This window comes from Watersipora subatra, chromosome 5 (genome assembly GCF_963576615.1).
Source record: "Watersipora subatra chromosome 5, tzWatSuba1.1, whole genome shotgun sequence".
Lineage (NCBI taxonomy): Eukaryota > Metazoa > Bryozoa > Gymnolaemata > Cheilostomatida > Watersiporidae > Watersipora > Watersipora subatra.
This window is the reverse complement of record NC_088712.1, coordinates 19517827-19536304: the sequence shown is the minus strand read 5'-3', so window position 1 is coordinate 19536304 and position 18478 is coordinate 19517827. Positions and strand designations below refer to the sequence as shown.

At 36.3% G+C, this 18478-nt stretch overlaps 1 protein-coding gene across 5 annotated transcripts in view; it reads right to left on the bottom strand.

Annotated features, from left to right (window-relative positions):
- The window catches only part of LOC137396524 (protein PALS1-like), a 76536-nt gene that overhangs the window by 40088 nt on the left and 17970 nt on the right, over nt 1–18478 (bottom strand). For 3 of the 5 annotated variants that reach the window (XM_068082830.1, XM_068082833.1, XM_068082831.1), the window contains one exon: nt 9220–9353. In XM_068082830.1, coding sequence (XP_067938931.1) covers nt 9220–9353 — 134 coding nt within the window. The remainder of the gene's footprint in view (nt 1–9219; nt 9354–18478) is intronic. The other 2 variants (XM_068082834.1, XM_068082832.1) reach the window with 1 other exon arrangement.

Sequence of the window (18478 nt, the reverse complement as noted above, 5' to 3'; positions counted from 1 at the left end):
TGGCTCAAATGTGAATTTTGTTGCAAGTCAACCTTCAAGGAAGAAGCTTGTTGGAAGGTCAGCTCATATCTTGAGTTTCTCGCATGTTGGGGCACTCATATGTAAAAGTATGACTGTATATTTTTCTTATAAAGGTTGTAGCTGAGAGAGAACACGTATTATTTAATATCTTTAGATCAACAGCAATAATTTGAAATGCAACTTTTACTATTTACTATTTATAGTAAATGCTGACCGCAACTGGCATTTAGCTCAGAGAGCAAACCAACTTATTGGAAAACCAAATTTATATTCATATAGAGTAACCTTTCTTGGATGTCAAACACTCAAACCGTTCAATGACTTGTCAGATGCAAGTAATGTAAAATGTCAAAAGACCAACACAGTCCTTTGCCAGCTAATTGTCATAAATAGGTTTGGATGTTGCAGGAACATAACTTTGCTAAAGGTTCAGAGATCGACACTCGCTGTTTATGAACGATCGTTGAACAAAAATGAATGAAGTAACTAATGCTATTAAATAGTTGATCTCATATGTGCATTAGGCCTGGTTCTCATATCGATTGCGAGACCCCGGCGGTAATCTTGCGCAGTAAAACGCTTGCGATGCTAGGCGGCTTCTGTTCACATAAAGCTGCATCACCAATAATCGCATGAAAAATGTTCGCTCGCCATGCCGTTTCGATAATGCTGACCTTCGCCTGCACAGTGCATTTCGGGAAGGTTTTGCCTGCGACTCATCGCAAAATTTGAACAACGCTAAACTCTTGCGTTGACCGCCGGCAACTACCGGTAGTACCCGGCGTGTCGGTTCACATTTCATTTACATATGGGAACCAGGCATTAGCTAGCTATGATTTTCTCATCCCTCTCCCCTCTCTCCACCCCGCCTCTTCAACTCAACTCCCATCCTCCTCCCTCGTCTGCCCTGAGTTTATTAGTTTTTATTTCATGGATGTTCCCGTTTCGTGGCAGTCGCCGGTCCCGATTAACTACAAAAACTGAAGGATTTCAGTATATCTCATCATTTTAGAATATTTCATCGTTTAACTGTGATTAGTTAATCGTAATCACCATGGTTCCATGACGCGTATGATGTGCAAATTTGAGCCAATCCGCAAGTTAATGGAATCATGGAGACGGCATCCGCATCATCCGCACATCAGAAAACTGCATAAATCCACAAGCTAAGTGAGTTTTGCGATTCGCAAAACTTTATCAAATCCATCATGCTTGCGAATAATGGAAACAGCACTTGCGAATAATACGCATTAAAATAACGCCCCAGTTATTCAATTTTAAACATTTTCAATACATCCATCGTCCTTTCTCGATCGAGTTACACGTGTTTGCGTCGCTAATTATTAATTTATAGCGTACACAATTCCTTACCTTTCTTCAACAAGGTGCCGGAGTCAATCCTCGTCATGTGAATATCCATAGAAACACTTAATTCACACGGTAACACAACTCCAAATCCACAGAAATCATAGAAACATAGCGAATGAAAGTGGCTAGATTACTGTAATTCCAGCGCAATTAAAATTCTGAACCTCTTTTGAATTTTTCACTGAATTTACTCTAGTCAGCTCACATTTATCCAGAGCAGATGCACAATCCGTATGTTGGGGTTGCCCTCTCAACAATTATTCATCAACTATGTGCATCGTAAGCCGATGACATCATCGAGGCAACGTTGATAAGCTGGAAAGCATTTGCGGCTGTCAAACTTTCCCCAATATTTTACTGAGAATCCATGACACTCTGCGCAAGGTGCATCACTTAGGCAATGGTGCTTGACTGTCACAGATCCCTCAATCTATATTTCCTTTAAAGGTTGACTTGAACTAAAATTCACATTACAGTTATTTGGTATTAAAAGATTCACGGTGTCGTACTCTGGTGTGCTGTAAGTGCAAAATATGTGATACAAGCTCTTAAAAGCTCAAAAACGAACAGTTAATCGGAGCCATCACGAAAACGCCGTAGTTTGGTATCCCTTTCCAAAAGGGCTCAAATGTGACGTAATTGAATATATGATGGCTTCTGTTTACACTTTCATGCATACACTATGTCGCAGACTATTCGCATATAGGTTTGTGATAGTGTGAACAATGTTATCACAGACGATCACCGATATATTGTAGGACCAACGATGACATAGTGCTATATAGTGTGTATGACCCTTCAGAGAACTCAGAGGTGAAAGAAAAAGAACACCATCTATAAATGACTTTTCATCTCTAAGACTACAGCTAGGTTTCTGTTGCTGTTGGCAGCAACACCCCATGTCAGCGCATGTCTGCAGCGTGAACAGCAGTACAAAGTCCACACCACAACTATGCCAGAGCAAGCAACAGCTCCCCTCGATGAGTGTCTCTTATAAACAGTCGACGTCAAGTTGTTTGCGTTTCTTCCTTCTCTAAGTCTGTCTTGCTGACTAGCAGATGTGGACTCATTGAAGTAAATAAACTAAGCAAAAGGTTCTACTTAATAAGCCAGTCTTTGGCACAAATTGATAAAAAGGTCGACACCTTTGAATATAGGTAAAAGTAGAGTCATGAATTAATGTGATTCTGGCAAGGGTCGACTGAAACTGGTTTGTTACGATTTTCCTATGTGTGAAAGAAAGCCAGCCCTAAAAGATCGATCCAAAAGTCGATAAAAAGCAGCAGAAAGCCTTCAAACGTAAAAAAATATAACGATTAATATTTACAGCTACGAAAATGTTTTTGCAAGTACTAAAATATGACGTGAATGACATATTTTCAAAATTTGGTAACGCATATTACTGGCAGTGATATAGTTCTGACAGGGTTGCTAGAGTTGTTACTCTTGCTTGCATAGAGCTAACAAAAAAGGTCCCCTTAAAAAGTTCCATGCGCTAACAAGCAAATTTATGGGTTGTAAAAATCGATATTTCCAAAGATCGACGTAATTTTAACAATGTGGCTATATGTCTCTAATCAAAACTTTTCTCCTAAACTGGGAACTTTAAAATTGTACCGATATCACCACTTGCTGCGTGTTTACAATCTGTGATTTTGCATTCCTAGAAACAAATAAATCATCAGTTATAGGAACTGTGTGGGTGATCGCAAGCCACTCTAATTGTGGTTAAACTACATACAAAATGACATCACTAATTGTTATTGTTGTGATATATGGTATAGGCCACTGTTTTACCAAGTCACATAGGGAGCCCAAAGTAAGGTGAAAAATGTCTGTTGTAGATTCCTGTCCCAAAGCAAGTCAGCATCTGGCTAGCGCCCAAAGAGGAGAGCCTTTGGTAGACTACTTCGCTTGAAAAAAGATGGTGCATATCATTTCCTTTTAGTTCATGAGGCAGTTTTGCTGATGGCTGTGTGTTATTGTCATTTGTAACGACTTTTAAACAACCAAGTTCCCGATAGTTGAAAGAAATAGCAATAAGCTAAGGTAAATCGACCCGCAACACCCGACATTTACGACAAGAATATAGCTCTTGTCATTTACTGGACTTTTCAAAATTTATTAGTGGCTTGTTGTTTATAAGATTTGTTGAATATTAGCACAGTCAAGGATTTTCTTGTTGACATGGCGCAATCATGCTTGTCAAAATACAAAATGAGCCACTGTCTATGAATGAAATCGTATCAAAAAAGGTTGATAAATTACACCGCGACAGCAGAGATCGACATAAATTCATTAGATATTGTTGGATCTACACAATTTAAAAGGTCGACCCAGTCGAGAAAATGTAGCCTATGGGAGAAAGTCAGTTCTGAAAGAGCGACCCTATTGCGTCACAAAGTAGCCATAATGGCTGACAATTCGAGAAAAAATTTAAAGTTGTAAAATATTTCGATGAACAGTGAAAGTGAAACTAAAAGGCTATAATGTATTCAAGTCGCAAATCATGCTACCGACCTTGACATACCATTTAGAAGCTCATCATCAATATTACTTGCAATGATGAAATTACATTAGAGATGAAATTTTAGCAGACTTTATCAGAGAGTATCAGTATTTTCTAGTATTTGTGATTTTTAATGTTTGAGACGATCTGATTGTCAGGATGTTTCAAGATTAACATCAACAAAACTTGATCGCAATTAAAACACTTAGATCAATCGGAAAGCACGATTATGAAGTCTATAGTTGAAAAGAGACCGACAGAATAGAGACACTTAACACTGCAACTTGAACACAATAACTGATATCAACTTATTGCAATGATAACTACCAGTGATGTCATTTTGCATGTATTTTTCTTCTGAAAGTTTTACCCATGATGATCAAGTTTTGTCGATTTCAATATTGAAACATCCTGGCAATCAGATACCCTCAAACATAAAAAACAATCACAAATGATAGAGAAATACCGATACTTTCTGGTAAAATCTAATAAAAATTTTGTGTAAGTTAATTTTCAATAAAGAGACAGAAAGAGATGTCAGGGATTATGTTAAAAAACATCTTACAAAGTCTCATGAACCAACTAAAGCATGTCACTAGTTTACAATTTTGCAGATAGATGTGTTAGCTAGAAGATTCAAGGTCAAGGTTCAAGGTCAAGGTTCAAGTTCAAGATGGTGGCGTATTATGTACTGATTGTTCACCTGCAAGTACTTTTGCATTCTATAATTAGTATATTGTTCTCTGTTATCATGGGGTGCTTTACAATAAACTGCATTGAGTAATACCAAATGTGAACGAGTTAGACAAGCAAACAAGGAACCATCTGTCAGTTGCCATGACGAGGAACAATATCTACATACGGGTTACGGCATCCCTGCTTTACAGTTTTTTCGTCTTACGAAATGGAATATGAAGCTTTTCCGGCTGTCGTTACAGCAGTTTTTCCATCATACGGCATCAACAACGATGTCTCTAAAATTCAAATTTGGCAGCCAGTGTGCGCATGACTGCGAGTGTTGATATGTTTGAGATCTTGCGTGAGTGACACGATATAATATTTATTGCATATTTCATTGCTTAATATAAACATTAATTCATTAGCCTTGGGTCCCAAGATTGCTAGTGATGTTAAAGGGAGAAGATAATATGGAAATGAAGGTGGAGATAATCAAAATTTGGCCAGAAATAGCCGTAACCAGTCGGCGATTGGAACAATTATCAAGAACAGTTATGCACATTAGAATTAATTTATACAATGCTAACACGATTAACGTTAAGACAGTTAACGCGATTATTGTTAACACAATTAATGTTAAAACGATTGTAATGTACTGCGTGTGATTATATAATTGTGTACTACTTACTATACTCTTTTGTTACTAATTGTAAATATAATAATATAAACAATATAATAATATATAATAATACAAATAATATGTACTGTACGTATATATTATTTTATTCTTTGACCGGAGGTGATTCGCATTAGATAATTACTATATGCCTCTCCATATGACATTTGCGCCTTACTATCCCAACACCAGAACGAATTAATGCCGTATGGCGGGTCCACCTTATCTACAGTACAGAAGTAGCTACGAAGATCGCTATTTTAGGTCAACAAGGTATTCATGCTGTCACATTAGTACAAGTTAGAGGTTAACCGACAGCATTTCTCAGGTAAATACTGAGAAAATCGAGCAACTTATGTATTAAAAGTTGACTTACAACAAAATTCACATTACAGTTATTTGGTATCAAAAGATTCACCATGTCTTACTATGTTGTGTTGTAGGCGCAAAATATGTGGGAATGTGATTACAAGCTCTTATAAGCTCAAAAACAAACAGTTAATCGCGGCCGTCATGAAAACGCGGTAAATTGGAATCTCTTTATTTCGACGACGTACTCAAACATCGTGGTTATTGAAACTTGGAAATGCTTATAAAACCTAGATTTTGTTCTAAAGTATTTCCTGCTACTGTACTACTATTTTGTGCTTTATTTTCGACATTTAATACAAGTTGAATTTTTGTTTTGCTTTTATTAAATATATTTTAAAATTATGTGAAATCTCTTATTTTTAGCTGTAGGCCTACTATAAATACACAAATGGGCCTACTTATCAATTTGCTACTTCCGTTTTATATAAAACAACTTGAGCTGAAACTTGAGATTCGGAAAGACTCAATTCGATTTTATTATCCTAAAGAGAACTTTTTAGGAACTTCCATGCCTAAAAAGTTAGGCTATGTCACATATTTATGGGCGGAGCTTGTTGCGTTGATTGTGTTGTTTTCGAGATGGATATTGAAACGCTTTAAAAAAGCCTTCGTGACTTTGAAGGTAAGTGGATCAATCTTTATTTTGAGTACAAAATCGGAATCAGCGTGTCTGATTTACCTATAAACAACGATAAAAGTTGTACGGTTGTATGGTTTAAGGCTGGCCTAGTTAGCCATCTTTCCAGCTCCAAATGTTTGTAAGTGTATTGTGGCCTGTAACCAAAGCTAACTCAAACTTGGGTCACGTTTACTGCTGCTCCCTGAACCTGCTGCCAACCAGTTAAGTGCAATATGACAAAGCGCACTTACTTTTAACTGGCCTTGCTTTACCAGAAATATTTTTGTCATATATCATCAGAGCCTGTAATGAGTCTAAAGTGCATACTAAAAAGAGACATTTTACGAGTAAATATGCAGGTCAAGTGTTGCAATTTGACATGTAGTTTGTACATACCTTTCAATAAAAATCCTGGGAGCAGGTGGGCCCGCAATCAACCTTTACTAAAAATTCTTCACACTTCCAGTCCCAAAAGGCTAATCGATTGCTTATACATGATAGACTATGGGGGTAGATGTGAGGCATTCCAACTCTAATCGAGTAATTCTCACAATTTTAGGAAACTTATCATAGTTTTAATCTTGATATGAGGTCTACGAAGTGTATGAGGGTAGATGATGACCAAGTCTGGACTATAGAGTCATCTCCCCCTAGAGTGATAACTCTATGGTCTGGACTATAGGCACATTAAAGATGAGCCTTTACAAAATGTTACTAGATTTTATCAGAAAGTATCAGTATTTTTCTATCGTTTGCAATTATTTTTTAAGCTTTAGGTGATCTGATTGCCAGCATGTTTCAAAATTAAAATTGATAAAGCTTGATCATGGTTAAACTTGCTCAGGTCAAGCGAAAGTGTGATTATGACATCTATAGTTTTAAAGAGACAGACAAAAGCAGGCAATAGCTGATACCAATTATAGCAATGATAACCATTTTAATGGCAATGAAATTTTGTCCATTTTAATCTTGAAACATCCTGGCAATCAGATCACCTCAAGCATAAAAAGCAATCACCATTTACAGAACAATACCAATACTTTCTTATAAACTCTATTAAAAATTTGTGTAAGTTCTTTAAAAGCATCGTTATAGGTACTTTAATATTTCAAAGACTGGCAACCAAACACTGGTTATGCTAAAATGTTAATTGGACATGTTTATGGGTCATCAATGGAGTAATTACAGTGTCAAGAGCATATCGCTAGAGGTATGTAGAGAATAACTTCATGTTTATGGGCAAGGGTAAGTCTAAATGAATTCTTATCACGTACTACAAAGAGCTGATCGCAGCATCTTTCAAAAATGTATAAAAAATTACTTTTCGCAATTACAATGAATCATTACAACAGAGGACCGACCCCAGTTTTTATATGTTTCTAGGTCAATGCTTTACCATGACGAACACTTTGAGTACAATTTTGTAACATTCGAATCTGGTCGATTGGACTTTGGTACAATCAATCCTTTGCACGTCTTTTCCATATCGCAAGCGTGCATTTCAAACGTAAATATTTATTGTTTTTTACATCAGTAAGTGAGTTATGTTAATTAATTGTACATAAACATGTTAGTATGATGCCTTTGATGAACAGGAAATCAACAGTTCAACTATTATTCAGTTGCAAAATATGATGCATCAACATAAAATGTTTTTGTCAATTGGGCAAATAGTCAGCGTCGAGGTCAAATCTAGATCCTAGCACTGAATGTTAGGTCAATCATCATCTAGTAATTATTTAATATTATAATCAGAGAGTTATGAAAGAGTTTAACTGAAATTGAAATTACCTTCCAAAAAGGTTTCATAATCGCTTCCTTTGCTTTACAATAAGTCCATGACTAATACTTACAATTGGAGCTCAGTAACTAGTCATTACTAGCTGACCCAGTAATTGACTTATTACATCATAGGCTTATTACTACTAGCTCGGTGACTTATTACTACTAACTCAATGACTTATAACTACTAACTCAGTGACTAGTTACTACTAACTCAGTGACTTGTTACTACTAACTCAGTGACTTGTTACTACTAACTCAGTGACTTATTACTACTAACTCAGTGACTTATAACTACTAACTCAGTGGCTAGTTACTACTAACTCAGTGACTAGTTACTACTAACTCAGTGACTTGTTACTACTAACTCAGTGACTTATAACTACTAACTCAGTGACTTATAACTACTAACTCACTGACTAGTTACTACTAACTCAGTGACTAGTTACTACTAACTCAGTGACTTGTTACTACTAACTCAGTGACTTATTACTACTAACTCAGTGACTTGTTACTACTAACTCAGTGACTTATTACTACTAACTCAGTGATTTATAACTACTAACTCAGTGACTTATAACTACTAACTCAGTGGCTAGTTACTACTAACTCAGTGACTAGTTACTACTAACTCAGTGACTAGTTACTACTAACTCAGTGACTAGTTACTACTAACTCAGTGACTTGTGACAATTCACTGGCGGTGCCTGGAAGGATATTCAATAAATTGCTCTCTGCAACTGGGTATGTCTCTAGTTATTGAGTTTCCCTTGCCTCTGGACTCAGGCATGTCCAGCCTATGTCATAGGGCCATCGTTTGCACAGAGCCATTGTTTGTACAACAATGCTCTTTAAAACACACACAGCCTCTGCAGACAGCATACCTGATCTTTGGGGGATTACGATACTCACACTGGCAACTTCTTATTTGTAGGCTTGCTACCATCATTGATGATTGATAATAAACTTTTTGGCTAAAACTTTCAGAAAAAAAAAAATTTTTTGTTTTCTGAAAATTGAAAATATAAAAATAACTCTATTTTATTATAAAATATATTGAAAACATAAATTCAGTGTTGTGTGAGTAGTACCACAGCAAGTGACAATATTTGGATCCTACCAACAAGTTGTACCAAATGGGAACCACTAACTATGTGACATCAGTTCCGCAAAGATAAGATAACTCCTACTTACACGCTGGTTTAACACAACGGCTCTTTGTGCAGGATCGTGCCTAAAGAACTGGTTGAGTAGCAGAAGGTCGTGAAAAGACGTCTGCTGCAGCCTCTTTTTTATTTCAACCAGAAGATGGAGAGTGTTCCAGACTGCTGCAAAATATGAGCTTGATTAGTCAAGACTAAATTCATAAATGAATAACATAAACTCTATGAATAAACTATTCGTAGAGAGCAATTGCATAGAGTTGTTTCATCAATTCGGTTCAATGGTATTCCTGAAAAGTTCGCTGTCATTCCCATAACTCCTCTCAATCACTCAATTTCCAGGAACCAAACTTTTAATGAATTAGGTCAATAACTGGTATTAGTTTGCTCATGAGTTTTCGAACTAGTTAAACCATAACTGTCACGAACAACTTTTATCGTATTTTGTAAGTAAATCAGACACGCTGATTCCGATTTTGTACTCAAAATAAAGATTAGTCCACTAACCTTCAAAGTCATTTAGGCTTTTTTAAAGCGTTTCAATATCCGTTTCAAAAACAACACAATCGGCATTACAAGCTCCGCCCATAAAAATGTGACGAAACCTAGCTTTTTCAGAAACGGAAGTTAGGAATGTTTAGTCCGATTTAGAATAATAGAGATGGGTGTCTTAAAACCCATTATTATCTAAATCCAGCCTGTAAAATAATTTCAGCTTTTTATGAAAGGGATATAAACTATTTAGAATTGCTCGCAGCTTGTTACATGACGTTTAAATGGGCTGGACGCCTAAAAAAATGAGCTCAAAAAGCGCGGTTTTATCACGAGCTAGCATTGTTATTGCGCTTTTTAAATATGCAATGCTAAATAGCTTATCTACCTTTCAGAAAAGACTGATATTATTTTTAAGGCTGAATTTAGATATTAATGGATTTTAAAACACCCATATCTATTATTCTAAATCGGTCTAAACATCCCTACGTAACTTCTGTTCCTAAAAAGCTAGGTTACGTCAAGTATTTATGGGCGGAGCTTGTTATGCCGATCGTGTTGTTTTCGAGACCGATATTAAAACGCTATAAAAAGTTCTTCATTACTCTGAAAGTTAGTGGCCTAATCTTTATTTTGATTACAAAATCGGAATCAGCATGTCTGATTTACCTAGTAAATATGATAAAAGTTGTTCGTGGCAGTTATGGTTTAAGTCAATTATTAATCAGTAATTAAATTGATATTCTAAAACGTCAAACTTTAAACTTTGTCAGTGATTTGTCGCACTCCACAAAATCAATATTTTTATTTCAGTTGCATGAAATCACATTCTCATTTAGTGATGAAAACTAAAGTAATAATTGTAGCGACTAGTCTAGAACTGTGTCAAGGTCATTGTTATAAATACAGAAATTTAAAATTTAAAACTGTTATTATTCTCATTTATTATTTAGCAGTATGCTTTATAATACATCATTAACAATTAATAGTACTAATAGTACTAATATTAATTATTAATAATTAATATTATCTATATTTTAATATATTAATTATATTAATTAACATTATAATATAATTAACATACAATATAATTAATATTAATTATACTATTAATAATATTAATAATATAATTAATGTTAATATTATCAATTATTAATAATTAATTACTAACTATTAATTAGGTGCGGGCTTTCCGGTAAAACCCGGGCTTTCCGGTAGAATTCGAAGTGTTTGTCATACACTAGTGCTACGAGAAGTTTTATATTGAGCCTTTTATTGGCCTTTGATTTCATGCGATAACATCACCATCACGTGTCAAAACAATAACCACAATGTTTGACTACATCATCGAAATAAAGAAATTCCAAACTACAGCGTTTTCGTGATGGCTGTGATTAACTGGTCATTTTTTAGCTTTTATGAGCTTGTAATCACAATTCCACATATCTTGCACTTACAACAGAGCAAAGGAAGGCACTGTAAATCTTTTGATACCAAATAACTGTAATGTGAATTTTGTTGCAAGTCAACCTTAAAAGAAGCTAATTGCAAATAAAAAGAAAATATATTTCTTAAAACTATTGAAGTAACCATGAATCTATAGATATTACACTGTACACAAGCCATGACATTGTTATATATAGTATCAGGTTAAGCAAATATCACCCATTTAGGCACATACAGTGCCATGTGTATGGCTGGTACTGTATGTACAGTACCAGCCACCCGCCTGGTACCATATATATAAATGTCATACATATAGCGTATCTGCCATTTGTATCAGTCATACAAGGCATTGGCTGATATTTGCAGCAGTCGAAGCACTATAAATTAAGACTTTCGGTACATACAAATGCTAAATGAAAAGATAAATGCCAAGTATACATATAGAATAGGTAAAAATATGTAACATCTACCGTAGTGTGCTCTGCGTTAGCTGAACATTTGTTTACATTTTCAGGCACACGCAAGACCTAAATAAAAAAGAAAAGGTTACAACAAAATGTACACTACTTGTTAAAAGCTTACACTTATTACCAAAAAATAAAGAATGAGAAAAAGGGAAGAAGTACAATACTCGTAAATAGCCTATATGTAAGCGATTGATGTTCGAGGGGGTTCCTTCAATGATGGAATCATATAACAAAGAGGTCTTTAAGCCAGAACTACCGGGACCTACTACCCAGCAGGTGACATTAGACCTGCACGATTCGTCTCCCCATGCCAATTTGGTTATCGACCTCAACTTCAATCGAACACCGTTTATAACCGACACACATGAGGACTCACCACGGTGTCAAACGGTGTCACAATTGATTGCGGTTAACCTGACACCGAGACAACATGAACATCCTCATTTCATGAACCTTAACTTCAGATTTTTGTAATGAAATTTAACTCTTTCACTGCCAACCATGTACAAATTCAAGTATTTACCCAGTGCCAGCCATTTTACCGAAAGCTGCCGACATTGCTTCATGATATGTATACAGTTTTTTTTCAATCTTTATCTAGAACATGTTTGTTATGGTACATATTTTATTTTGACAACATTTTAACCAACATCGCTATCCAAAAATTCAATGGATCTATACTTCGTGCGATGATAAAGCTATGTGAAGCTACGATCGATGCGAAGCTAAAACGATTCTCCACAATGTTCCTTACTCTTACAAAACTATTACTTTCACCACTATCAGAGACAATGCTGCTACTTTAATTATCAGTATGATCATGAAAATCTGAATTGGCTATAATGTGATCAACATAACTAATTACCTGTTTTCTGACTCGCAAGCGGTACACAAAAATGAACTCACACAAAAAAATGTTCGTTTTAGGTTAGAAAGTTTAAAATTGCTTCGTTGTTTTAGGCTGATTCTTTTAGAGAAGTTTTCGGACAACACTGTCATCTTCGTTCAAGTCTTAAAGACCGTGGGTTATGTTGTCAACGAATAATAAAAACAGGTTACTACGTATTGCTGGGAAAGTCGCAATAATGCATCTATGGCAGTGGACCCTAGAAAACGCATAAAAGCGTTTATGGCAGCGGGAGGGATAAATAGCTTTCGAGAATGGATGTGATATCTAGGCCTACGTATTTGTAAAGTAAAGATTAAAAAACCTTTCGAGAGAAAGTAGTGTCAATTTCCATGGAAGATTCCGTGTAACTGCCCAAGCACGCAGACACAGTTTTTATGATATGGAAACCGAAATCGCACCTCAAACTCACACCGGTTAGCCGGTGTTTTCGGTTTTGTTCGATGTCAGAAAATTAATCATTCGGCTCGATTAAATATAAACTAACCGCAACCACCGAATCAAACCGAAACATCGTGCAGGTCTAGGTGACATGCTATATATAACAGTGGCCATTTTATTGAGTCTTATATAAATCACTGTCGGAGCCACATTCTTGGCATATTCCACCATTACGGTTACAGCTAATTAGCTCCACATTAGAAGACCAGCGGAATAACTAGGCTCCGCCTTTTGTACATTCCATTAGAGGTTATAGTTCATCAAGCACGCTCGTGTCTATTGGAGGTACCGATTGTATACAATACAGAACTTCTGCCTGATAACTCTATACCATAGAAACAACGATGCCTGCCTTTGTTAGTTAGTTAACTAGTAGGCTAGTACAGTAGTTACATGGATGCTTTGCAGAAGGTGGTTTGGACAACCTAGATTTGCACAGTGATCATGAAATCTTTTTGGAATACTCCTAAAGTGCGTTAGATATCTGCAATATTCTAAAACGGACATAGAGCTGGCGTGCCACTGTATGTGATAATAAAAAATTTTTTCTCTATCACTATGTTTCCAAAAGCCCGGATGATGCGGTTTGGCAAAAGCCAAATACCGTGCAATAATACCTTGCAATAAGTGTTTCAACAGTCATTCGAATGTTAAGGATTCGAGCAGGTATTTTGCTATAAAAAAATAATGAATTCTCCAGAGGTCATATCGGCACATTCCTGTCTCACTTAGCAGCACACTTTCAAAATAGGAACACTTAAAATGTAAAAAATGTTTGACATGGAATAGCTTGCGAGGCCTTTACTTCAGCATTATTCGCAAGGCCGCTGTTTTTATCTTTCGCAAGCAATAAAAATTTGCCAGTAACAAAACTCACTTGGCTTGCGGGTTTTCGCCATCTCTATCCTGCATATGACACAAACTTGCAGAGCAATGGCATCATGAAAATACCCTAGGACACTTTTATTTCGCTAGTATTTAGTTTCGTGAGTAGCATACAGAGTAAAACTTCGCTGCAACTTAATTTCGCGACTCTGATGAGTGCGAAAATATAGTGATGTGTAAATAAATGCAGTGGAACAAACAGATTAGATTTTTCAGGTCCAGTTCGCTAGCAAGAAAAATTTTTTCAACTTGGGACTAGTTTGTATTTGTAAACCGCAGGTAGAAATGTGTGGGCGAGATCCATAATTCAATTTTATCGCTTGCTGCCATTTGCTTCATGGACTATCAATGACGTCTAGGTCCCTCTATATGACAATTTTAATGTGGATATCAATGAACAAATCAATTTAATTTCGCGTTTCCGCTCATTCGTTATGATAGTTTAGTTTCGCTCATGAAATTTTCGCGAGAGGATGACTCCGCGAAAACGCGAAAATTAGATGAAGCGAATACATAAGTGTCCTAGGGTAGTGTATGCAGTGTAAACAGATAGTTTGCATCTTTGTCGTAAGACAATCTGCATCCTTGAGCCATGTCCATTCGAAATCAAAATCAAAAGGCGGAACTTCTAATAGTCAAAAAATAAGGAAAACAAGTGGTGTTATGTTATAGTTTGTAAGGGCATCACAGTGTCTAGCCTTTATAGCAGTGCTATGCCATTTACACCAATCAATTCCCATCTAATAGTGGCTGGGGCCATGCTTGATGTTGCCGGATTCAAGGATCTGCTAAGCCTGGTTCTCACATACGCCGCAAGCATCAACGACATCAATGAAATGTGAAATGTGAACCTACGCGCCAAGTACAATCGAGTATCGCTGGTAGATGCCGGCAGTCAAGGCAAGAGTTCAGTGCTGTTCAGCTGGCATGAAGAGCCGCAGACAAAACTTTCCCAAAATGCAATGTACAGGTGAAGGTCATTATTATCGAAACAGCATGGTGAGCGAACCTTTTCCATGCGATTATTAGTGATGCAGCTTTATGTGAACATAAGCCGCCAAGCCTAGTGTCGCTGCGCAAGATTACCGCCGGGGTCTCACAGCTGATATGGGAACCCGGCTTTAGTTGATACATCCTAGAGTGCTCTCTGTAACAGTGGTATGTTAATCATTTATACTTGCATGAGCAGCATCTCACCTTTACCGAATCTATCTACCGTATATCTTTACAAAAGCAATATACTTGACCTCTCCATATCCTTGACCTCTCTGTCAGCGTTTTATAGTACTTACAATATTTGGACAAGTTAGCAAAAGGTCTCGGTGTTCAAATATTGCAAAGGCTTTAACTTTTTCACTACCGTAAGCCGATGTATCGGTTATCGAGGTAATAGAAGTACAGACCGTAAGCCGATGTATCGGTTATCGCGGTAATAGAAGTACAGGCCGTAAGTTGATGTATCGGCTTATTGATAGGGTTTCACTTTTCTTTTCATTACGAAGCCTACGCATTAGCTAGACCAATCAAATTTTGTCGCCAATGAAACAACCTTGTTGCCAATCCCGTGCAACCACTTTTATTAAGCAATTCCATTTCTAATTATTTTTCAAAACGGAAAACCAGATCGCTGTTGTCATGGCAATAAGAAATTCACCGTGTTCGTTCAATGCAAAGGAAGCGTCAGAAATTTGCAAGAGTGGGATTCACTGAACAATTCTTTACTTATCTGGTAGAGAACTTTGTTTTGAATAAGATACACTTTACAGTAAAACAATATCTGCATTGATTCTCAAGATAATGCATAAATACTAGCGGCTTATCGATTTTTCAAAAATCCATTGAATTAATTTGGTCAGAATAGCGAATTTAGCACAGTAGTGATAGATAGTGATAGTAGTGATAGGTTCAATTTGATAAAGTCAACCTCAGACGAGTTGAGCCTAAGGGTGAACTCACCTCTAGCTCTGCGATATCAGCTTATGTCAATCGTAATTGGTGTAGAACCTCGAAAGATAAAATGAAACGTCGAATCTTGGAATATAAAATGAAACGTTTTTGGTTGGTTGGCTGGTGAAACCATAATGTACAGCACAAAGAATACAGACACAAAAGAGACTCATACAGCAGCAGAACAAGCTTCAACTTCCCTAGTCCTTGTTAGAGTAAGTTACGCTGCCTTTACAGACAATTTTTTCAATTTCCATCCTACGCAATGCAAGAATGTTGTGCCAACACAATTCACACACGCCGATTAGTGTAATGTTATAACCAACCTCTGACAAACTAGTTCGAGACGTATAAATACAAACATACTTAGTCAGTATTCGGTGGGATCAGCTTCGACCTTATTCCGCGCGTGCAGAAGGTTGATATTTCGAGATATAAACTAATCACCATACGTATAACTATAGACTGAGAGCTTAGAGCAGAGTAAGTGCTACTAGTGATAATTTTATCTTGCCATGAATTTTTAATCCTTCATCTATTTAAACGTCAAGGCGAGACTGCGGCATTGACATCGTTATCACAGAGTTGTGATTTTGTGGAACAAACGGCCATCTTAGTTTTCAGTTGAGATGTTATTTTAAAGGGTTTTTTTGTCTCCAAAATAGTTTTTTCCGTTTCATCATTTATAAAAAAAACAAGTACAGTCGCACCTGGCCATACGAACTTAATGCACACAGGGACTGATCTCGTATGTCAATTTACTCGTGTCTCAAGGCACTATTTCCTATATAAAATAACTAAAATTAATCCGGTACCATGCTGTAAAAAAACATAAAACAAGATATTATGGTAGAAAAACATGTTTAGAATTGTTGTAATTCAGCAATTATGCTAACAAAAGTTATAAATTCCTAATCAGTTGTTAAAATCTGCAATAAAATGTAACATTACTATGTAAACTATTGTAAGTTTTTACCTGCTAGACAGACACAGTGACTAACAGCGTTCTGGAAGAGACTTGATAGCAATGCGCGCGATAAACTAAACTTTTTTGACTCTTTTGCGTCGAGTTACTATAACTTTTAGCCGACCTTTAGAAAACCTTTTTTCAAACTGGTTCAAGGAAGAAATTAAGTGATGCTGTTCTCAAAAGCGGTCTCTCACATACTTGGCTGTGTAGTCACAATGGAGCACCGGCTCATATCTCAAGAGAAAAACTTCCTTGAAATTTTATTCGTATCTTGTATTTTTTGTATGTTGGGGCACTTGGTATGAGAGGTATGACTGTATTATGATTATATTGTTATAAATACGTTCGGCTTTAAAGAATCAATTATTGAAGAATCAAAGAAATTATTTTATTTTTAAACCTTTACGCATAAAAATAATTGCTATGAAGGCTCAATTTTCAAAGCATTGAATTTATGAAGTGAATTTTTTGTAGATAACACGACTCGAGTGAGGCATCATCTTTAACATCACACTGAAGATTCTGCTTCAAAGCACCTGCTGAAAACTGTCACAATTGACTGACAGCAGTTCTCTCAGGTCTGTGCTAATGAATGAATAACAGATGGGCGTAAAAGGTTGGTTTTAACCCTTGACGCATTCAATTAAGGAAAAAGGCTAAACAAGTGAATTTATTGGTTAGCAACGAAGCAATGCAGGCGTCAATCAGCAATGACGGTATTATGGGTGCACATAAGAAAAGCATTGTCACTGCGTCATTTTGAGATGTTTTCTAATTATGATGAAATATCACGCCAAGTGGTGAGAATTCTTAGGGTATTTCCAGATTCCCCATGGGACATATAGAGGGGGGACATATAAAGGGTACATATATTAACCCTATATTTACCCCCTTATATGTACCTCCTACGTGTACATCTAGGAGGTACATATAAGGGCTACACATAGATAGCACATATAGGGGGTACATATGGGGGCACAAGACATGCGTACACATAGGGGGTGCTTGTAAAGTATTCAGTTTCCAGTCACTTACCCCTTCACAATTGAAAGAGATTTGCGATAGTTTTTGCCTTGATCGAGTAGAGTTGGTTAACTGTACAGTTCAACCGAGTTACGATTAAACTGTCAAAAGGTTTTTTCAAATGTACGATGTAGAACCCAATGTTTGTTCTGCCCCCACTATGCAACATTTTTTTCGCCATACATCAACAAAAAATTGCTCAAAATTAAAATTTGGCAGTCAATGTGCTGTTTACATCGAAATAACGAAGATGCTGATATGCTATTCGCCGAAATCCCTTATACAACGTCTGAAAGAGATACAACGCTCGCTCTGTCTCGGTTCAACATTATTTGTTAAAAGTTATAGTAAAAACGAAACTGGAAACATATAGGCGATAAAATTTAGACAATGACAAATTTATAGTTTAGTGAAATACATACTAAAACTTAGCTTCAAGTGTGTGTTTAGTAAGCTAAATTCATTTAAGTTGAAGTCAACATTTATGTTATACATCTGTCTCGAAGGTAAGAACTCCCTACAGTAGGTATGTACTGCATATAGTACATGTACATCGTAATGTTAAATTTTATTGCAGACCATAACTACTAAATACACTTAAGTTACTGTAGGTAACTATAGTTACTATAAGGTTAACATACTATTTTGTTACCAATTTTTCATATGTGCAAAATGTTGATGTTTTTACCAAGAGGTGTGTCTACATTAGATA